The sequence below is a fragment of the Vanellus vanellus genome (genome assembly GCF_965231255.1).
Source record: "Vanellus vanellus genome assembly, chromosome: 1".
Taxonomy (NCBI): domain Eukaryota; kingdom Metazoa; phylum Chordata; class Aves; order Charadriiformes; family Charadriidae; genus Vanellus; species Vanellus vanellus.
In genome coordinates, this window is record NC_138905.1 from 32,207,273 (window position 1) to 32,231,348 (window position 24,076).

General features: G+C 38.7%; 1 protein-coding gene across 1 annotated transcript in view; it reads left to right on the plus strand.

The window, feature by feature from the left end:
- The window catches only part of PNPLA8 (patatin like domain 8, phospholipase A2), a 42,016-nt gene extending 34,225 nt beyond the window's left edge, over positions 1-7,791 (plus strand). The window contains exons 9-10 of the mRNA XM_082498686.1: positions 4,699-4,894; positions 6,938-7,791. Coding sequence (XP_082354812.1) covers positions 4,699-4,894; positions 6,938-7,212 — 471 coding nt within the window. The 3' untranslated portion in view covers positions 7,213-7,791. The remainder of the gene's footprint in view (positions 1-4,698; positions 4,895-6,937) is intronic.
- The last annotated feature ends 16,285 nt before the right edge of the window (positions 7,792-24,076 follow it).

The following is a 24,076-nucleotide window of genomic DNA, read 5'->3' on the forward strand; positions in this document are numbered from 1 at the left end:
GTGGGTGTCCAAAACTGTGCATGGTATTCGCAGTTTGACCTCGTGAGTACTGAATGAAAAGGGATAATCACTTCACTTGACCTACTGGTTTTGCTTTTAGCCCAAGTGTATGTTGATAATGTAGTAGTTTATCTAATATACTGGTCATATTGTCTCCCTTTTTTTGTGTGCACACAGGCAGTACCATAGCAATATATCTAATAATAAAAATGGAGGGACATTTGAAGACATTCCAGTCTTAATTTTTTAATATTAGAACTGGAGCTTCTTTGTTGTTTACAGTTTTCTTAGAATTCACATCTATGTGAAAACATTGCAACTAATTTTAAAATTGTGAAATTTTTTTCCACAAGAATTTCAGCCTTTGACGTAATTAGCTCTAAGGTTTCTGGAGCTGCAGAATTAAATAAATGATTGCAGTATTTCTTTCAGTAAGTCCTTAATAATCTGATTTAACTGATAACATTATTTACTGCTTCAGTAGTTAATCATTGTAAACAAAAGAGCTATATGATGAACATTTTTGTTTAACAGAGTAAGCTGATTTGAAGCAGAATATTGATCAGTATGTGGTCATTATGAACCATAATCTGGAGGGGAAGAAAATATTCAATTGCTTTCCTTATTGAGTCCTACTTCTAACCTTCCAAAAATGACATGTAGCTATATAAATGCCAGAAGTTATGTAAGAGGTATCTAAATTGACAGTTATTAGAAATGGATATTTACTGAAATGTCAATAAACCTAAATTGGAGGATGTTTAAATACAGAAATCATTGCACAAAGCTGTTGGTATCATCACAATACACATTTGGTAGGTGTAGTGTACCTTTCTTTGATCTTTTATTTGTCCATATTACAAAAATATTACAGTATTCTAGTATTATATACCTCCTAACTTTATCTAAAACTTTTTCCATGGTGAAACAATCATGTTTATTTAAATTATATTGACAAGACCGGTGGAAATTATTTGGTAATCATGTTTTTAATCTAGGATTTAAAGAAAAAAGTAAGCGCCACAAAGATAGCTATTAAGATTTTAGATTAAGATTCGTGGGGAACTACATCAAGGACAAAAAAAAAAATCCTTGTATTTAGTTTTCTATGTAGAAGCTAATTTAAACATAAGCAAAGGATAACAGGGACTGAAGAGACCATTCATTTTAGCAGTGTTTTGAGCAAAGCGGACAGTATCCAGAAGGAGTTCAAAGAGCTTTTTGTAGGTTAAAATGAAAGCTTAATTAAAAAAACTGAAATCCCCTAAAAACTCAGCACAGTAATCCTGTTTTTACTTATTTATCTAGCACAGCTGTAGTTAAACATTTTACAGAAACTCCTTTTATCAAGTCCAAAATGTTTTCCTTTTTATTCTAAGCTAGTCCTGAGTAAAGTTGCTTTTTTTTATTGTTGTTGTAATGTGAGGTGCGGTATGGCATATAGGGAGTTCAGGGAGCTTTAGGATATAGGGAACTTTTGCATAATGCTTTGTAGTCAATATTCTGTTTCTTTTCTAATTTATGTGGGAGTTTTTGTGTAGATTTTGAATGGCTATAAAGGTCTTTGTCTCTGGTATTGATAATGTTTTCAGCTTAAGTTTTGCCTTCGTAACTGCTTTTTTTCTTTAAGGTATTCCTAATGTAGAATGTCCTGTTCAATTCAAAGTCCAAAGTAATCCATTTCTTAATTGGAGTGATGATCATTTTACTTCCAAGAAGGGCTGAACATACTTTTTGAGATTTGTTGAGTCAAAATCTCCTTGTCCGAATCCTTCTCAGACTTATTGTCAGTCATACTGATTCTTATTAGTCCTAAAGTATTTTATCCCAGCCTAATCACCTACGCTTTTGACATGTTGCTGGCAAAAGATGTCTCTTCTCACTTCCAGAATTGTAAGAATAGCCTTGGTTCCTGTTATTCTTGGGCTGAATTCTGATGTTCAGACGACTTAAAGAAGCCTCACGTTCCCAGGGCCTGTTCCTCAGGGGGAACTTGAATCACCCTGACAGCTGATGAAAGGACAATACAGGAGAGCTCAAGCAACCTAGGACATTTCTTGAGTGCATTGATGACAACTTCCTGGCAGAGTTGATGAAGGAGCCAATAAGGAGAGGTGCTTTGCTGGACCTGAGGCTTATGAAGAATAAAGAACTGGTCATGGACATGAAAGTTAAAGTAGGCCTTGGCTACAGTGACCATGAGATGATGCAGTTCAGGACCCTAAGAGAAGGGAGCAGGGAAAAATCAGGACTAGCGCCCTGGACTTCATGAGAGCAGACTTCATCCTCTTGAGAGATCTGCTTGGAAGGATCCTGTGGGCTATGACTTTGAAGAGAGGAGGGGTCCAGGAGAGCTGGCTGATACTCGGTGATAACTTCCTCCAAGATCAAGGAAGGACCATCCTAAAAAGTAGGAAATCAAGCAAAGGTGGCAGGCATGGATGAGCAAGGAGGTCCTAACTGAACTTGGGCATAAAAAGAAAGCGTACAAAACGTATGCGAGCAGGGGCAGGTGACCCAGGAGGAGTGTAAAGCTCTTGTCCAGTCTTACAGAGATGGAGTTAGGAAAGCAAAAGCTGGCCTAGAGTTGAATCTGGAGAGGGATGTAAAGAGCCACAATAAAGGATTCTACAAGTACATAAACAGCAAAAGGAAGACTAGGGAAAACAAGGACCTGCTACTGAGTGGGGCAGGGGAGCTGGTGATAAATGACATGGAAAAGGCTGAGATGCTTAATGCTGCCTTTGTTTGTCTTTACCAGTAAAAATGGCTTTCAGAAATCCCAGGCCCCTGAAGCTAGAGGTAAAGTCCAGTGCAAGGAGGACTTACACTTGGTGGAGGAGAGCCAGGTTAGGGAGCAGTTAAACTGGAGATACATAAATTCATAGGGCCTGATGGGTTGCACTCATGAGTGCTGATGGAGCTGGCTGATGCCATTGTGAGGTGATTCTTGATCATGTTTAAATGATCATGGTGATTGGGAGAACAGATATCACTCCTGTCTTCAGGAAGGGAAAGAAGAAAGCTCTGGGGAACTACAGGCTAGTTGGACTCAGCCCAATCCTTCAGGAGGTGATGGAGGAAATCCTCCTGGAAAGGATTTCCAAAGTCATGAAGGACAAGAAGGTGATCACGAATAGTCAACATGGATTTACAAAGGGGAACTCGTGATTGACCAACCTGGCAGCCTTCTACAATGAGGTGACTAGCTTGGTGGACAAGTGGAAAGCAGTGGATGTTGTTTATCTCAACTTTGAAAAGGCATTTGACACTATTTCCCATAACAACATCACAGACAAGCTGATAAAGTATGGATAAGATGAGTAGACAGCGAGGTGGATTGCAAACTAACTGAATGACCTGGCCTAGAGGGTTGAGAGAAGTGTCACAAAGTCCAGTTGGAAGCAAGTCATTAGACATGTACCCCAGTGGTCAATAATGGTGCCAGTGCTGTTCAACTTCTTCATTAGTGACGTAAATGATGGGACAGAGTGCACCTGCAGGAAGTTCACAGATGGTACAAACCTGGGAGGAATGGCTGGTACACCAGATGGTTTGACTACTACTCGGAGGGACCTCAACAGGCTGGAGGATTCTCATTAAGTTCAACAAGGGGAAAGGTAGAGTCGTGCATCTGGGAAGGGATAACCCCATGCACCAAACCCATGCTGGGGACTGGTTGTAAAGCAGTTTGGCAGAGAAGGACCTCAGGGTCTTGGTGGACAACAAGGTGAACATGAGCCAGCAATGCACCCTTGTGGCAAAAAAGGCCAACAGCATTCTGACTACACTAAGAACAGTGTTGTCAGCAGGTCAAGGGAGGTGATCCTTCCTCTCTGCACTGCTGAGGCCATGTCTGGAGTACTGTGTCCTGTTCCCCAGTACATGAGAGACATGAGCATACTGGAGTGAGTCCAGCGCAGGTCCACAAAGATGATGAGTGAACTGGAGTGTCTCTCATATGAGGAGAGACTGAGCGAGCTGGAACTGTTCAGCCTAGAGAAGAGGAGGCTCAAGGGTGATCTTACCAATGTGTACGAATAAAGGATGGGAGGGAATGAAGAAGAGGGAGCCGGTACTCTTCCCAGCAGTACCTACTGCCAGGACAAAAGACAATGGCACATATTAAAACACGTGAAATTCTATCTGAACACAAGAAAAGTTTTTACTGTGAGGGTGGGCAAACACTGGAACAGGTTGCCCATAGAGGTTTTGGAATCTCCATTTCTGGAGATACTCTAAAACCCGATTGGACGTGGCCCTGGGCAATGTGCTGTAGGTGACCCTGCTTGAGCAGGAGGATTGGACCAGAAAAGCTCAGCAGGTCTCTTCCAACCTAAATGATTCTGTGATTTTCCAACTCTTAATCCAGGCTATAGCATCTTCTGTAATGACCGTGCTTATAAAGTAGCTTTGGCCAAGCTTAGCTTTTGTGATTTTGTATTTATTTATTTTTGAATCTGCATATAGTGATTTGGTTTTCGTTACAGAATATATCCTTGTAATACCAGTAATAAACATTTTAGGATGCAGACTTTTTGATTGTCTAAAAATTTGACAATATGTGTATGTATCTTGCCTAAAAAGTCATCAGAAGATGAAGTCATAACTTCTTCAGATATTCCAGGGAATGCTGCTGTTTCAGCCTACCTCTTCTATACATAACATATAACATTTGTACTTATTTCTAATTTACAGGATGGAGGCCTACTTCTAAATAATCCTTCTGCGCTGGCAGTTCATGAGTGCAAGTGTCTTTGGCCAAATGTTCCATTGCAGTGTCTAGTATCGCTGGGCACTGGTCGATACGAAAGCGAGGGAAAGACGAATGTCACGTACACCAGTTTGAAAGCCAAACTCACAAATGTTATCAGCAGTGCAACTGACACAGAAGGTTGGTGTCTTAAGATGCGCTTGTATTCTGTTTTCAGGTTTCTATATTTCTTAGAATTACAATTTCAATTCAGAGAGCGATCTACAACCTTTTGTCTCTCCCCTTCTCTCTGCCCGCCCCATTGAAACTACTTGAAACACTGCTATCTGTAACTCATTAGGTACAGCTGGTGTTTTTTAATACCAGTATTACAGGTTTTCTGGAGATGATAATATGAATGCATTCCTTCACCTTATCTCCGTGAGTCTTCGTCTTCACTATGTTGTTGCTAAGGTCTTTTAGCAACAGGTGTTAATATAAGGTTGATGACATAGGTATACTAGAGATAAAAGCTACCTTAAAAATCAGAATGACAACGATAATCCAACAGGATTTATACAAAGCAATATGGTTTTACTTGTGTTTCTGAATAAAGGCATACTCGGGAATTCATTTCAATAGAAAAATTGTATTTTCTTATTTGGTTTGTTTCTTCCATAAACAAAAAAGCTTAATAGTTAACAGAGAAAATTGATTGGTTTTCAACAGCTTTAGAAAAAGTATTTTAGTTCTCTTCTATATGTCCTTAACATGTGCTTTTCCAAGTACTAGACTGTATCTGCCAATGTTCACGACTTCCGTTGCTGTCAGGAGGAGCCAAGCACGTGCTTTCCAAAATAAGCGCTGTTCCTAGGATGGGAGTACACTGGAACTCTACCAGTAGCAGTTTACATCTGTTTTGTTTTTATAAACAGGAAATACTGATAGGCAGATGCTTTTTTTTCCCCTCTTATAAAGGGAACTGATACTGTAAAAAGCTAGGGATCAAGAAATACTCTTATGGTCTAGATCCCTTGCTGTGTGATCTCTGTCAACTATTATTAGTAAGAAAAAACTAGATTTTTGGGCCACCTTTGTTTTTTGCACAATCGTGGAAAGGAGAGACATTCTATCAATGGAAGAAAAAGCTTCATCACAGCAGAAAAATCAGGCGAGAAATTTGATTGGGGAAAAGGAGGAAAGGAAAGTTTATTGTGGAGACCAAAGAAGAGGAAATGGAAAGAGGGGAGAGTAGATTTGAGCAAATGGGAAGTTATATTGTGAAGGAGAAAGGGGAGACTATTAAATAGGGGAAGACAGACTGGATGTGGTGAGACAAGAACAGAGACATAGCTGAGGAATTTACGTGAGGAGGGACCAAGCTGAGAAGATTTCAGGTTAACAAGAACCTTTTGCTGTAGTCTTACCCATAATAGTTTTTCACTTTAAAATTTTTATATAACAGTAAAAGAATGGGGAAGTGTGGTAAGAATGCAAAAAGATGGAAATGAAAGATGAAAGAAGTAATGGAAATGGAATTTTAAGGGAGCCAACAAATAGAAAAGAAATCTAAAAGGAAAGAAAATAGGTTATAAAAGAGGAAAAAAGGGAAAGAAGAGAGGAACCTACAAATACATTACATAGTTTATTATTGTACTAGTTAACTGTTGTAATTTTAAATGTTCATGTTAAATTATATGAAAGTTAAATTCAAACCCAAAATCTGTAGTAATATGTAAAAAATGAATTAGTTGCAAACAAAAGAAAGCTATAAACCTACATCTTTTTTACCGCAGTCCTTGAAATTAGAGAAGAATATATAGCTATCGGTTTCATAATACCTACTTCTATTAGGACTGAGTGTAACAAATCCTTGATATCCTGAATTGAGAGGATGCAAGTTACATTCGTGCTCTTCAGAATGCACTCTGATTTGCAAAGGAATGGAATGTATGTGTAATTAAAAACCTGAAGAGCTGCAAATCCTTCTTAATTGTCATACCAGTGAAGTTGTCTTAAAATAAAAGATGAAGCTTTTCCAGAGGAAACAGAGCTACAGGGTCATTTGCAAACCTTCTAATGAGAAAGGGGTTTTGATGAAGCAATGGTGGAAACACATCTACTCAGCAAAACTGCACGTATTTACACTTACTGTGTCACTCCAGAGCACTTGTTCAGAGAGCAGAGGACTATTTGTCTGTCTCGGGTAAATGTAACTGTTTCCTTCATTTGTTGTTGATGCAGAAGTTCACACCATGCTGGATGCGCTGTTACCCCCAGATACTTACTTCAGATTTAACCCTCTTATGAATGAAGACATACCTCTGGATGAAAGTCGTAAAGAGAAACTCAATCAGCTGCAGACAGATGGAATTCGTTATTTAGAACGAAATGAAGAAAAACTGAGAAAAGCTGCAAAAATATTAACACAAGAAAAAACAACTTTGCAGAGACTTCAGGACTGGATAAGATTAAAGGCTGACATGTATGAAGGCCTTCCGTTTCTTTCCAAATTGTGAATATGTAATGCATGAAAGATCATAAATGTTAATCTTGTACCGGAAAATCCATTCAGTACTGTAAAGGAAGTATGTTTATTGGGAGTAAATGACATCTTTGTTAAGCTATCAGAATTCTGGAGAAAGCCATTCAGGATGGCTGTTTTGTGCACATTTACTTGATACAAGGTTTTATGGTGTTAATTATTTTTTTGAACTTTACGGATCTTACTGTTGTTCTACTTTGTTAAAGTCAGTAAAACTGAAAATTATGAAAACAATTGTGCTATGCATTTTTGGATGTACCATAATTATGGTGGCAGTAAGTTTATTTATCAACTACCAGGCTTATTCAAAATTAACAAAAAAAATAATCCTCGTTCACTTTAGTGTAGGTCATATACTTGTTAGGCTCTTATAGCCAGTGAATTTAATAGAAATACAGTGTTCTTACAAAAACGTTGCCTGTGTTAATTGCACTTTTACATTTGAAAGATAACATTTAAATTCTTTTTTTATTTTCAGTGGGTTTTGTACATAACAGTATTAAGATGTTTGGATGACTACAAATGGCATATTAAATTATCAAAATTAACTATTTTTAGGACTTGCTGCTTATTGTTTTCATCAGGATAACTTCAGATTGGTTCATTCATTATTTGAAAATAATCCCAAGCTCCCAAACTTCACTTGAGCAGCTGTTCCTGTCACAGGATAAAGAAAATAAAACATTGAAATAGTTCACTTGCTAAGTGAATCAGGAGCTTACTATAGAAGCTTCGGGTTTGGATGCCAAACTTCAGGTTTCTCTAGTCAAGAAAACAATTAGCAGTTGATACATGACATAATAAATTACGCATTTCCTTTTGTCTTTTAACTTTCATATATGCCTCCTCTTGAAGTTACTTCAGAGTTGTGAAGTTACATTTAGAGCTTATTACGATCTTACTACTCATTCCTTTGCAACTTTCTGCTTATGTCGAGAAGGGAGGTGTGGTAAGCTATGACAATACAGTACATCTATGAAACAACATTTTCAACAACAGGCACGTACACGTAGTTCTTCAAAACACTATGACTGCAGTGAATTTGAGTTAGACACAGCAGCTGTCACACATTAGGCATGTACACATTAATAAGATTGCTCAACAGGTTTCTGGGTGAGTTTTTGCCTCTTAGTGGACTGCTACAGTACATGAAAATATCTACTAGATAAAATCTATGTTTTGTGCAGTAGATAAAATGTCCAATTTCACCAAAAATCAGTTCATTTGTCACTGCCTTTCAGGACTAATTGCCTGCCATTGCATTATCTACTAAAAATATCATTTACTTTGATAGTCACGTTCTGTACTTGGCGTCTTAAAACACTGAGAATGTTATTGGGCTGCCTTTAGGAAAGGAACTTGAAGGAAGACAGCTGAGATCCTTTGTTATCTTAGGAGTTGCTACATAGCATTCTGTGACTATGCAAGACAACGTTTGAATGGGGCTGTTCATTTTTTTTTTTAATCTCATGTGTTTTTAATTTTCACCTGTGTTGTCTTACTCAGATATCCATACTTTTCTGGTGCTCTCTGTTCTCTGGCTTGTTTTTGCCAATGAAGCTCCTATGTGTCATTGGTACATAAGCTGTAGCCTTCACACTTTTAAAATTATTTACAATGCAAACAAATTCTAGGTGCATAAGGACTAAAGAAGCTGTTGTCAGTCAGTACATGAGGAAGGGAAAAGAGGAGAAACAGAGAGAAAGAAAAGTTAAAAAGCTACAGCAGTTTAAGGATAAATGAAAGAATGCATGTTATTCATTCCCCCCCTTTTGTTTTTAAACTATGAACAACAAAAGTAGTTCCTTCAATAGGGCAATAAAAATACTAAAAAGAAAGTGTTAAGGTCTTAGTGCAACCGTACTTTATACAACTTCCCTTCTTCATGCCAATTACTAAGAACTGAGTAAAAGAATGACTGATCAAGCCTTTCCCGTTGCTGTGAGATAGCCTGAACATATACAAAAGAAATGTGAGCATTATTGTGATCAAGGCACCTTATGTAGAGTTAACCTGTGTTGCCAGCATCCTAAATCAAAACAGACAATATAGGATAATCTCATGTAACGACATACATAATACGCTTCTTCCCCTGGCAAAGAGTAAAGTCATGGCATCATCCATAAGGCTATCAGTGGCATTATTCCGAATTCTACATTTCCAGTCATAGCTTTTTGGGATAAGCATTTAAGACAAGCTTACCTGTAGTGAACAAAGTGATAACATTTCCACTTCATTTTTATACAAATAAAGCCTATGAGTTATTAATTTTCAGACTCTGGGGTAAGTGCGTATACTGGACGGGGCTTTGCAGGTGGAATGTCGTTCCTGTTTGCCATAATGCAAGAATTTTTCTTCATTGAGAAGTTCTCCAAGTACTCTGTACTCTTCTCATGGATAAATTTAACATTATACTGGGAGTTGATCAGAGAATGTAAACCAGGAAAGCTACCCATCTTTTGAATGAGTACAGAGTATCTCAAATTAGCTTTATTTAAATATCAGAGGTTTTTCTACTTCTTTGTGAGCTGCCTATAAAGTTTCCACTACAGCTTTGTTGAAAAAACAGCCATTTTGTATAGAGCCTTGGCTTTGCTAATCTGCTTTCCAGACTACATTAAACATACTCTAGGCTGATGAGTGCAGCTATTTGGCTGCCTTTTTAGATCCCATATTTAAGAAATTACAACATACTTGTGAAGCCACCTACGTTGTCTCCATGTTACTTGAGGTGGCCTTTCCTAGTGGATATACATAAATGCATTTAATCAGCTCACAGGAATGAAGGCAAATACTGTTTTTCCTTTAAAAAGGGTACTCGCAAAATGATACTTGCAGCTGGTTACTTTCTCTCTGCAAAATCCTGGTGTGGCTTCAGCCAACAAACCAGGACGTGGGAAGTGCCTGGACTTCATGTTAGACCTCTGTAAAGCTTGACTTTAATCTTTGGTTTACATTACAAGAAGTCTGGTTCTGGGTTGAATAAATAGTAATATTTGAGATAGAGCACATGCAGGCAAAGATAAGTGATAGCAACAACACTGGGTAAATATCTCATGAAACACAGGTACACTCTTGTGATTCCAGAGGGTAAGAAAATCATAGCTCTTAAACCGATGAGGTCAAGGCTACATATAAAGAGCAATAAGGGGAGGCTGTATTTAAATCAGTTCATTCTATGAAAATATTCTGATTCAGTTTAAATGTATTGCTGATTTTTTACATATTGCTGTCTTGAGGAGAGGGAAGGAGGAGTTTATTTCAGTTAGAGCAAGATCTGGATTTGTGATTACGCTGGTTTTGCTGGAAGCTATTATCTTCACCCTTTTTCCTCTTCTTTATTGCTGTAACTATTTTTTCTTAGGTGGGGCTTTTAAAAGTACACATGGAATTTGAGCTATAGAGTAATTAATTCAGACTGTTTTAGGCCACTGTGTGTATAAATTCACAAGATGCACATATCGAATCCTTTCAAACAGCACTCTTTGATCCTCAGTGTTGCAAGGGCTGCACTGTCTATCAGGCACTAATTAGGAGTTCGCTTTCCTCTCTAAACCACTTTAAAATGTGCAGGCGCAACAGTTTTATCACTCTAGCTGTAATTAGGTTTTACTTTAAAAAAAGTGTTAGCAGTTTGCGAGGGATAACGGCTATCGTGGATGTGTTCCTACACCACTGTGTGTTAAGTAAAACTATTTTCAGGAAGTTTATTAGATGTGGAATCCCACATGATACTTTAATAGAAGAAAATGGAATAAGGAGAACTGTAGAGGAATTAGGACTGGCTAAATAAGGGAAAAGAATTTTAAATTGGGGGGGGAGGTATTGATAGGGAGCAGAGGGATTAGTACTGCGTCAAATATTAACATATTTTAACTAATCATTTGGATGGATTGAAGAGGAGGATAATTCTCATCACAGGTGAATCTAGGAGGGATCATGAATATTTGGAACAATAGGATTTGAGTGCCCCATGAATCTGAGAATAAAAATGGCTGGAATGAAAAAAGTGCTTCTGAAGAATAAAACTTTAACATTGAACATTAACAACAGGAGAATGAATAATCTAATGCAGAACATCACGTTAAAGGAATCCTGCTTTGAAAAAGTACCCTTGGGAATGCTGTACAGTTATCCAATCAACAAACTGAAACTGAGTCAGCAGTCACAGCTACAAAAATAAGGATGTGTATCAATGCACCAGAGAATTCCTTGGCTGGAAAATGTGAACAAACCTGAAAGAATGAAAAATCAATGTGAATTTTGAATCTAGAATAAGAAATACAAGAAGATAGTAGATAACCATTCCAGGTTACTGATGAAGTCAGAGAAGACAACAAGGTTTACCTGCCCCGATGAGTGTTCCCTTTTGAAATGTGCCAGGTTTGCGTCCTGGAAAGAAAATCAGGAAGTTCATGCTTTAGTTAAGAAAGTGATTGTGGTGGGTTGACCCTGGCTGGATGCCAGGTGCCCACCAAGCTGCTCTATCACTCCCCTCCTCAGCAGGAGAGCACCAGGAGAAATAAGATGGAAAAAAACCTCATGGGTCAAGATAAAGGTGGTTTAATAAAGCAAAAGCAAAGTCTGCACGTGGAAGCAAAGGAAAACAAAAGATTTATTCTCTGCTTCCCATCAGCAGGCGATGCTCAGCTGCTCCCAGTAAGTACGGCATCAGTATGCGTAGCGGTTGCTCCAGAAGACAAACATCATAATGATGAATGTCCTCCCCCCTTCCTCTTAGCTTTTATTGCTGAGCAGACATCGCATGGTATGGAATATCCCTTTGGTCAGCTTGGGGTCAGGTGTCCTGGCTGTGTCCCCTCCCAAGATCTTGCCCACCCCCAGCCTACTGGTGAGGGGGGAATGCTGGGGAGACAGCCTGGGTGCTGTGCGAGCAGTACTGAAAACACTGGTGGGTTATCAACACCTTTTCTAGCTCCCAATAGAAAGTGCAGCACTATGAGGGCTGCTATGGGGAGAATTAACTTCATCTCAGACAGCCAATGAAGTGATAATGTCAAATCTTTGCAAAATGGACATATTGCCCTTGCTCTGATTTTGAAAGGCAGGAAGAAAGAGTCCAGACTGGGAAATTAAAACCATAAAATAATCTCCCTCTAAGCAAAGTCAGAAAGAGAAAAAGCCTCTAGGTCATCTCTTAAGTTTCTAATTATCTATGCAGAAGGAGATCTTAATTGAAGGAGTTTTCAATACCAAAGGAAAGAAAATAAAACTTTTAAATGTTGAAGTGTGATCACTGATTTTAGGATATTTCCTGTCAGTGTCCATTCCAGCAGCGATATAAAGATACTGATTCTATTGCACAAGGCGCAGGCAGCAGCAGTTGAATTTAATTATAGTTTTGGTCACTGCTATTAGAGAAAGAGATATTCATACTAAAACAGATGCAAAGAAGAGCTGCCAAAGGGAAGATTTAAGAGAGCATGGTTTGTTTTGCTTAACAAAACAAGGGCTGGAAGGAGGGTACATGCTGCTGTTTAAAAATACTTCAAGAAGGAAAAGATAGTAAGCCAAAGGGCAACACTTGCATAAAACCAAAGGTGCTCAAACTGACCAGAAATAAATTTAGCCAGAAGATAAAAAGGTGCTAAAGCCCCAAGGAGCAAGATTACAGAAAGCCATGCAGAGAATTAACAGAGCAAAAGAACCTGGTTTAGTGTACGTTTTACAAACTGAGCTCATGAATGGGGTTCTGCAATGCACTATGAGAGTGGCTACAGTCTCCAGGGCCAACTGAATCCTTTCTAACCTATGCGGCAGGTAAGAACTTGTTAACCCCTTATATATAACAGAATCCACAGGCTTATGGAAGCTTCTAACAGCTCCTTCTAATTAGCCCTAATAGATAAGGATTCTGTCTTGTCTTTGATCCATCACTTACAGAGCATTTCATTTATTTTGCGTTCCTTGCCTAACTGGCAGAGGGAGCTGACAGAGGCTGAAGTAATACAAGACACATTGACAGGTGAAGGAAAAATCTGGCGTGTGCTTACTACTCATTGGCACCATTAATTTTTCATCAGAGATTAAAATACTCACATGCTGCTGGGTCAACAAATAGTGCCGTTTTTCTTCCATTAAAAGACTCTTCTCAAAATCCTAAGTATTAAATACAGTCATAATCTTTTGCAAGGGAGGCCGTGTTAAGGGTTCTGGTTTCTGCTTGAGGACTGCACTCTCAGGCGCAGCTGTAATATAAACCCACAGTCTTTTACACTCAGCTACATAAGGCAAGAAGGCAAAACCACTTTGTCTTTTGCATCGTTGCCTAAGAAGTGAGTCAAATTTTCAGACCTTGCAGAACAGTTCCATTTGAAGGACAGTCTGGTACTAAAAGTAAGGTATATTCTTAGTGTAATCATATTAATTTACAAAGGAAAATAAGCATGCTAAATCCCTCTTCCCAAACTCTCTAGGAGCAAGATGAGTAGGCTCTTTCCTTGCTTCAGCCCCACATCACTGAGGTGTGACCTCAAGGGGCTGCTGCCCCCTGATTCCCTTCTGGCTGCTCGGCCTCCTCGCTCCTGGCCTCCTCGTTTCCATATCTGCAGTCACAGATGCTCCTGGTACGTACCAGTTAATTCCAGTGTATGACCTGGTTCAATACTTTGCTGATGTGCTTCACTGTTTGCAGCTACTTAGGTAAAAAAACTAATTTTTTTATAGTTCTTTCAAGATTTAACAAGGAAAATTCTATTATTTATTTTAATAAAATTGGCAGACTTCAGTGAGGGGGAACCATTAGTGACTTCCAGCATAATACAAAAACAAAACAAGTACTGAAACGCTCCAGTACTTATATCCCTGGTAATGCATGTTTAATCTTTAGTAGCAATGCAATTTTGCTTTTTATTTACGATTTCATTTAATTTATCATTTTCTCATAACAATGTCATCAATGACTGTTTTACTATAGAGTTGCAATAGCATAAAAAATACACAGTAGTATTTTGAAATCTTTACCTTTGGGGAAGAAGCTGTAATATACTATTTTCAAGTAAAACCAAAGAGACAACCCGGACAGATTACTAATACCGTTAAAGAGCATTGCTGAGTTTAGCAAACTTATGATTTTAGCATTTAAAAGCTTTTTTTTTTGTTTTCAAAACCTTGTTTAACTGGAAAAGGAACAGCTTTTTGTGCTCACACCATTATTTTATAATTGAATGAGGTAATACTCATCACAGTAAGTATTACAGGGAAACAGTCTTCCAGAATGTCTCAAAATTTTGATAGCAAACTCCCAGAGGTAATTTCTTAAAAACCTCGTCTATATCTGCTTTGGGGCATAATTTCAGCAAAACTGCTGTTCGATGCTTCCTCGCTGGCTGCTCTGTGAAAATCAGAAATATGGTCCTGCCCTGTCCTTTTGTATACCTCATTTGAATACATTTTCAGGCAGGCAAGTCAGGCAGTCATGGAATGCTCCTAACAACAAAACGACAAGACATATATTGTAGAGAAAAAAAAAGCAGAAATATTTGAGAGTTTAAAGGTCGAGTAGGGAATATTTCTATTCTCCTACAAGGAAAGGAAGATATCTCAGGTACTGCCTAAAATGTGGAGTCAAAGGACAAAACCATTGGCACTACTAAATCTGACTTCAAAGCATTACTTTACGGAGTCTACTAAGACATAAGCATGTCATAACTTCAAAACTTGAGCATTGTGTCCATTCTAGCTGGTATGTTTCTTGCTAAATATTAGATTTAAAACCATCACCAAGCAAGTCTGAACAATACTTAGACAAATCTGGGTATGAATACAGCAGGAAAGACAATATTTCTATAGCAGACCGAGTTTTAAATAATTTGCACTAGACATGTTGTAAATCCTTGGGAAGAACTCCAGATCAGTAGGGAAAACTTAGATGAGATTGTCAGGAAGCAAGTGTGCTCTGGACAGCTGTTTATTGCATGGGTTCATAGATATATATATATATATATATAAAATGTTTGTATATATTAGATATAGTAAAGAAAAAACCAAGACAAAATATTTCCAGCATGATGCTGTTCCTATGTATTTTATGCCTGTAGAGTGCGTTCACTTCAAACTGTCTTTGAGAAAAGGAAAGCTTTTTCTCATCTATTGTGCAGGGCTCAGCACACTGCAGCCTCTCAGGTAAACCTCATCTCTTTTCAAACCGATACATTTACAGCAAGCACATCATATCAAAACAAATACTATTTGAAAAAGAGACTCTTTCCCAGAACTGAATATATCTAGCATGTATTAGATCAAAACTGAGGGGTTGCTACCGTCTTTTGTCAGCAACTGGTATTAGTTGGTTGGAAGGTACTGCAGAAAGCAGCATTACTTCCATGCATTTCTGCTGCGTGGTCATTCAGTGACTCTGCAAATGGTGCCTACTGGATGGGAGATGACGGCAGCCGTACGCGGGCAGCGATCAGTTATTCAGCAGTTATTCAGAGGTTATTCAGCGGATATTCTCTTCCTCCACATTAGAGTTGTAGCCACTTCATATTAGTAGTCACTCTGACCAGTCAGGCATTTACAAAATCAAACCACAACGAAAAAGATACTTCTCTCTCCTTCTGGAGATAATGAGGAAGACTTAGATCATTATTACTGTTTGGGACACAATGCCTTTGCTTTCCTCACTCACAATAGTTACTTGTAAAGAAGAAGCTCTTGAAGCCAGGGCTCAGAAAACAATACTCCATGGTCCCAATAGCCCACAGTCATCTCAAAGTCACTAAATGCATTGGGAAGGACTACTTCTCAGGTCCCCAAAATACTTTGAAATGTCTGATTTCCAGTGGGGCTTAGACTGCCAAACCCTAAAGGCATTGAGAAAGATTTGCAGTGTCAAGCGGTGCCTCTGCAGAAGGTCCCCATGGTAAGTTCCTCATTGCAAAAGCACTTCAGAAGTGTGGAGTCGCCACAACAAATAAACTCCAGCTAACAGTGGGTACCTTGTTCTCATAACCTTTACTATCAAGGGCATCCCTGGCAGACCTGGTACCAAGTGCCCAGCTGACACATAGGGATGTTTGTGAAATGGGCAGAGAGTTATTCTTAGCATAGAGCTGGTGCCAAGCCTTCTCCTTTCTGCCCGGGACAGTTCCTTGAAAGAAGACTCCCATGCCAACTTTGTCCCAGAGCAATCTGTACAGTAAGACAACAAAGTTCCCAAGCTAGATTCAGTGTTGGGTTGAGGGATGTTACAGCAGGTTTTTAGGCATGTGAGAAAGGGAGCGTGTTTCCTGAGCAAGCCAAAGGACAAGCATGGATGCTGCTCTGCTAACCCTACAAGCCACTTGTATGAATTTTGGTTGTCATCATGGGAGGACATGGGGATAGGCAGGCTGCTCTTCCAAATGTCACGTTTTCTATCAGGTGAGAGGGCAGTTTCCTGCTGGTGGTGGAAAAACATAATTGGTCCCAATATGTGCCTGTGCTGCCATGCTTTTGCAGAGATGTTCTGTCTATGTGGGCAAAAGCATTCATCACAGAGGTGCCGTGGAATATGTGCTGGCAGTCTCAAATCACTGCAGACCGCATGAGGAGGTGATCTGAAGGGTAGTGTAAGAGTCTTGTTCCTTGAGGAACATAGCCACCGGACACCAGCTGGGTCTTTCTCCAGAGCCCCAAAGCATTATGGCTGCTGCCACAGCCATGCTAAGGGAAGATGATGAAGGAATCTGAAACTACACAATGCAGACCCAAAGCATCTACAAAGTAGCAAACAGAACTTCTAATTAGGTACTCAGAAGTATGTACTTTTTTTATCATGACAGGTCCTGGACAGCTTTTCTTCCCTAGTTACCTAAAAAGAAACAAGAATAAAGAGTTTCTTCAGAAGGTAAGTCACCCTGTCAGACTGTATTTGTAAAAACAAACACATTGCATCTCATAAACCCCTTCTCCACAACAGTAAGCAGCAGATTAGAAAATGATTGAATGTAGTTGATTTTCTAATCTGATGCAGACATGCTCAAATAGCTTTATAGAGATAGAACACTGCAGCCTTCATTTAGCTTGAATTAAACAATACCTGCTACAGCTAGTCTGCATTTTAGTGTTAGCCTCTTGTCTGCAGTCACCTACCGTGAAGGTCAAGAAATCAGATCACAGAAGGCTCAATGTTAGTATCTTACATCTTTTAGCTTTTACTCAGGTATATGTGTCATAGCAGTATATCTCTAATCTCTATGTATATCTCTTTCGTTACTAAAACTAGATGTCACGGTAGATGGTGGCAAGCAGTCAGCTGTGCACTCAGCTGCAACAACTCTTCCACATCTCTGCAAAGATGTCTAGGATTTCATAGGTTTGCTCAGACAAGTCATCTTCCTTATTCTCATCTTGCTTTCAAGGTCTAGAACAATAGCTGTTGAGAATCAAAGGCTTACTTCCCCAGGAACAAAAGGTATGATAGCATTTCTAGATGAGTACTGCTATATTATAGCTATAGCTATAATGCTATAGCATTTCTAGATGAGTACCTGAGTATTGCTTGAAGATCTTCCCTTTCTTTTTTCCGAGGAAAGATCTTTTTTTTTTTTCTATGTCATTGTTCCACATTCTGAAAAACTCTTTTTTTTAGTTCTGCCCTGTGGATTTGTCTATGTCTGGTTTGACCTCTGACAGCGCTGGACGTCTAATGTTGTGTTTTAAAGTACTGTCTTTAATGATCACATGGCTAATTTTGAAACCTAATGCTGCTCTTATAAACAATGGTTAAACGGCTTATAGAACGGTTTTTGTGCTCATCTGTTTATTTCTGGACAAGAGAGTACTTTCCTAAGATAGCTCTCTTCATGTTACTCCTTGAATTTGTGCCACAGAACAGAGAATGATAAAAGTGTTACAGAAAAAATAAACCAATAGCCTTGTCTCTCCTGCTCAAAAATGTCAGTGTTGCAGCATTTCTAACCTTTGAGTGGAGCACAAATGTTTCTTAGAACAACAGATGATTGGAGAAATGAGAAAATCATTGTTACATAGCTAAAATAACAGAAGATCATAGATGGTGCCAAGGGATTGATTTTGGGTATGGTAGATGGTTCCTCCCTAATCACAACAACAAAAAATAACTTCAGAAAATAAGTGGAGGTTATCAGAAAAAACAAAGTTTGATGTCAAAGGTAATACACGTACCAAGTTTTTGAAGAGAAATCTAGATGACAGATGAATCTATTTGGCTTGAAGGCACAGATTGAACCAGTAAGCCACAACTTCATTTGTGTATTGATTATAGATATTCCTATATCAAATATGCAAATTATTATTGAATGTGCTAAATAAATTGCTATTTAGTGTATTTAAATATATAAAGGAACTCAGACTTGAAGCTGTTTCTGTGATCCATGGTAGTGGGAAGTAGTGAACAGGTGCATGCACACATACAGGAAAAAAACTGGATGTCTCCAGACCCAGTTAAAAGTTCCCAGTAAGGAGTATGGGCATTCTACTGCCTCCATTTTAGGGACCATATTAGATTAAAAAGTTAGGGAATCAGTCCCATAGATCCAGAGGTTTCCACCGCCTCTCCTAAGGTTAGGTGACCCACCATGCCTCCAGCTGTGAGCATGAGAGTCCACCAGCTACACGTGTGGGGGCTAGCGCCAGCCTATGGACCACATTGCTTGCCGCCAGTTGGGACTCACAGCACCAAGGAGCAACAAAACTGTATGCTTTACCTTTTTAGGCTTGCCTGCACTCTGCCTTTGTTTTTAAAGAAATGAAAAATTCAGTTGGTGTTAGTCAGTTTGAGCAAACCAAGAAAACTTCTTTGCACCACCATTGGTGATGAAATAATCTGTAGTCTGTGCTCTGTCACTTCCTCCGTCTGATTTGAGGGCATATAGCTGGTAACTATATTAGTTTGCTTCTGCAAGTTTTCAAAACGTTCAAGAGAACTCCTGAGCTGAGGAAACTGCTGGACTCTTGTAGCAGTCAGCATCCCAGCAAGCAGGGAAGCAGGTTCCAGCACCGGAGGAGGTGAGTGATTATCCTTTAAACGTGAGCCCTGCCTGAGTACTTTGGAAGGAGCAGAGGTAGTTACAGAATAAAAGACTGACAATCTTAAAACGCAAACTGGAAAAGGTCTCACTTCCAGTGAGAGGAAAGTGTAAACACCAGGGATGGTACATCATTAACTAAGGTTTTTCATTTATTTTAGTGAGATACAGCACACACACGGAAGATACCCAAACTTCACAATAATTGCTGTATGTGATACTAGGTCTTCCAGCAAAGCGTAAATAGTGAGACAGAGAAGACTAATTTCCAGTATGCTCAGAAATTGTGACACTTTCCTTCAGTTTGTGGAAGGAAAATTGTATGGATATATGAATGGAGAAATAACGAAGCTCAGAGACTATGCAGCAAAGGGCAAGGGCTTAGGGGAGATCAAGCAGAAGAGAATATAGTGAAGCATTTGGTTGCTTTACTGAGAAGAGCTATGCCGGTATACTATGAATTGAAAATGATCAAACAAAATACAAAAACACAGGCAGAGGCTCACCTGCTAGAGACAGAACGGTGAAACTAAATAGATCTGCTTGCTGCTGAAGTATCAGTGGAACTTTCCATTAGGAATGACAGGATAAAAGAAAGGTATTCCTTCTGTTTATGCTGAGGCTCACACCTGCATATGCAAACAGGACCTTTGCAAATTCGCCACACCTCAATTTAGCCTCAAAATCATGGGGAATATTATTTCCAACAGGATGTCACCTGTAAGCATTTGGAACAACTCCGCATCTTTTAATTTTAAAACTCCTTTCTTTTGTTAAATGTTTATATATTGCATTTCTTGTGATGCATGAATGCATTGTTTTTAATTAATTTGTTGTGTTCCACATTAAACTTCTTCAGTATTTTTTTTTCTGAGTCCTTCGAATTATTTGATTCATCTGGGGCAGATTTCTTGAACTCTATTCTAAATTCCCAATTCATACCTAGAGGTCATCCCTCTTCCAGGCTTCCCCAAGGGCTAGTGATTAGCTCTTGCAGTGATCATCAATCACATCTTCTAAACACCATTTGGTGCTTGAACTATGACAGACCCTATGAATTACTAACTAACCTCACTGCCAGTTAAATGTGAGAATACTCACATACTGCATTACAGTATGCATTGCAGGTATTGCTTTTCCTCCTATTCTGGGTGTTTTGCCTGTCTGAATTGTATGTTTTCAGGGTCAGAAATATTTCCTTTGGTATTTTGGACTAACATAAAAAAAAAAACATGAAGAGTGAAACCTTTCACTTAAAGTAATTATAGTTCTCTGGGCTTTTAAAAATACATAATTATCCTGATATGGTGACCAATATAAGAGAATCTTGGAAATATGTTTGGTTATGCAGAAAAAAATAAAGCTGATTGATTGTTTACTGTTGTCTGCTTCAGAAAGCTACAAGGACCATGAACGGATGCCTCTCCTCTGGGAACCTAGTACAGCCAGTCAATTTATCCAGAGATTTTCTCACATAAACTGCTTCAAGAATCCAAACATAAGCCATTAGGGCAACCATGTTTGTAATTTGAAACTAATCTCATCCTTAGAAAGTCCAGCAGACTTAGAGAACAAGGTGTATCTTAAGCAAGCAGACTAGAAAAGCCCTTTGGGCATTTTTCTAGTTCAAGACTAAAGTATAACTTCAAAAGGATTTAAGTCATGTAATTTTTCACCAAAGTTTTCCCCTCCTTCTTCTCAGTTTCCCAGGCAAAACCCTTCCTTCATTCTAAGCTTTACTACACGTGATCAAAATTCATATTAATGCGTTGGGGAGGGGAGCAGACCTTACTCTTTCCCCAACTTTGCTCTTTTTCATTCTCATTTGAAAAGACTTAAGTATGTGCTTAATTTTTTTCATGTGTGAATCACGAAGTTAATTCCCATTATGTATATGCACAATAAACAAGCACATGAACATTTGGTGGATTGGAATAAAGTTTCACTAAAGCAAGAGTTATAGCTCTAATAGCTATTATTAGGCATTTTCCAGAATCTTGGAGTTGCTTCCTAGCTCATTTCCATAATGGAAAACTCCCCACTGAAGAAAAACTCTCTGAACCTGAGACCCTTAGCCAAAAGATGTAACAGGTTAAATCGTAAGGTCAAGCTTGACTTTAAGCTCCAAGTTTGAAAAGGGAGCTGCTTAGTATTCAGCACTTTAGAAGTCCCTTGGATAAACTGTCTGGTGTCTGTAGACTTTTGATCTTCATGGAGCAGTTTTTCAAGGACCTTGAACCATGAATTATACTTGTAAGAGAATTTTAATTGTCTCAGACAATCTCTCCTAATGGAAAAATGTGAACTCTAATCATGCACACAAAATGTGTTTGGTGTTTGCAGACAGTTTAATCCACTGCGTGTGAAGGACTTCCTTCCTTTACTTAGATAGCAGATAAAACATTGGTCGTGTTGAAATCAATATCAAATTTCTATTGACTTGAGCTATTTCACCATGTTGAATACAGCTGTCAAAAAAGGGTGTGTTTCTGTAATATGCCACGGATCACATTAAATACATATTTTATATAATCCTTTCTCTCTCAAGTTTCTGACAAGTTCCAACAGTCTTTTATGTTCCTTGAGATCACCTTCTAAGCATTGCCAAACAGTACCACAGTCTGCATACTTTGGTATCTGTGGATGTTTTAAAAAGTTCACCTCTCTCTTTTACGTGAAAAGCTTGATCCAAATGATTGATTACACTTGATACAAAACCAATATGGTAATATTTTCTTGTGATTAGAATTGTCCAGGGTGTGCGAGATGTATGTTTAACTGCTTTTTCAGCCTTTGCTACTTAGCAGCTATGAAATGGAGTATTCCAAAATAAAATGATGCTGTCATCTCTCCTTCTGAAGGCATTTTACTTTACATGGAATTATTAAATACTCACAGGCACAAGAGAGAATGCCCTAATCATTAGTCTAGATAGTCAAGTTACTGGGGAGAAGGGAAGCCAGTTATAATTCTAATTAAAAAAAAAAAAAAAAAGACACAAAACCCGCATGAAATGTGTGCAGGTATAGGGTTAGAACTCAAGTTTTCCCACACATAAGCAAATATATCAATTACAGAGTTTCTGTGTGTTTGTGTGAGATGTATTTTATGTGTGTAATCTTACTTTCTCGCAGTCTTTAACTATGCTGTACAAGGTGGAAGAGCGTCAATAGGGTGGATTGAAAACCCTTATCTTCATCCTCAGATTCTCCTAGATGCTGTTGTATGGCTTGTGCCCTGAGAAGTTAAAGTTCATTAAGCAAAGGAAACAACTGAACCCAGACCTCCTACTTCCTTTCTCAGCACTCTAATGATCCAGCTAATGGAAGATGGGACAGGTGATACCACCGGCAGCTCCTCCTCTCCATCTGCTCCTTGAAGAACAGGATCCTCTCCTTCCATTTTGCATTCAAGCATCTAATTCCTGAAGGAAGTTTCAGCCTTGTGAATCTCTGGCAGTGTCTCCCAGCAGCCTGGAATATCTAAAATCCTAAAAAGGCAAGATTAAAACCACAGCATTTCTGTGCGGCTGTCACTAACTGGCTCTTTGCTTAGCCTGCTAGCTGCCTTAGGTGTTAGAAGAACTCTGATTTCTTGTAAGGGAAGCCTAGGTAATAGCTAGGATATCAGGCATGGCAGTACCTAACTGTAGTCACAGATTGTCTTTTGAGAAAATAGTTCTGAAGCTTTACATTAAGTATTATTTTTTCGATTTTTGACAGCACATTGGAACACTTGTGTGCAGTGTCTTTCCTGCACAATTCTGCTGCTAGCCTAGTTCTCAACATATTTTACATCAAAACACATCCTCTGCCTGGTTCTCTGTGAAAGTTGATTTTGTTACCATATACCAAGCAGTGCAGCTTTTAACATTAGACGTTATCACTTAAGCTTTTGATCTTGTCTTTGGTCTCTTTTCTTCTTAGAAATATTCACATTTTATGCTGCTATAGTATATAAACACTGGCTTCTGAAAGGTACGAGTCCATCAGTAAGTGTGTTTAATATTATGGTATCAGAAGATCCTCCAAATAAATTTGAAATGCTCAAAAATAAGTTAAATTTAAATTAATCTCAAAAGTTGTTCAGTTTTTGATCGGGAGGGCCTCATAATCTACTGAATATGATTAGTCTAAATTTTATTGACTTTCAGTATATTCAGTGAGGTAGTCCTCACTGTTTTACATTGTGTAAGGTACACATGTGCATGCTACACCATGCTCCATTCACTACTGTGAAACCTCAAAACGAGTGGGACAGTGGGATAACTCATGTTAAAATCACATGGGTGGCATTCAGCTGAGTAAGTGCAGACTCATACAATGTAGACATTTACAGCTGAACGAGACACCCGTTGGTCCTGTTACAGTCAATGGAGAGAAACAGGCATTTCTAGGATGCAACCCAGCTTATCATAACGTAGACATCTAAAATAGGTTAGATGAATCATACACTAAAAGTGACTATTTCTGGTTCCCTTTATAGTCAGTAGAGACAGTGACTAGCTCAGATACAGTCGTTCACATAGCAGACATCTAAAGTTAGGTGAGATGAACAACCCAAGATGTCTTTCTATATCCCTTAAAAACGTCTGGTCGAGGAACAAAATGTCAAAGAATTCTTTGCAGCTAACACTAACCTCTTCCAATGTTATCAGCCCTCTGAATATTTTATTTGGTGACCTTCCTAAAAACACTTTGCAATGCATTACGGGCAAGTTTTTGATAGCTTTTCCTGTGTCACAATACTGTGATCATGTGTGTGCGTATCAATTTTGTGTATTGATCAAATGACGTGTCATGCACGTGATCAACACTTCCCTAAACA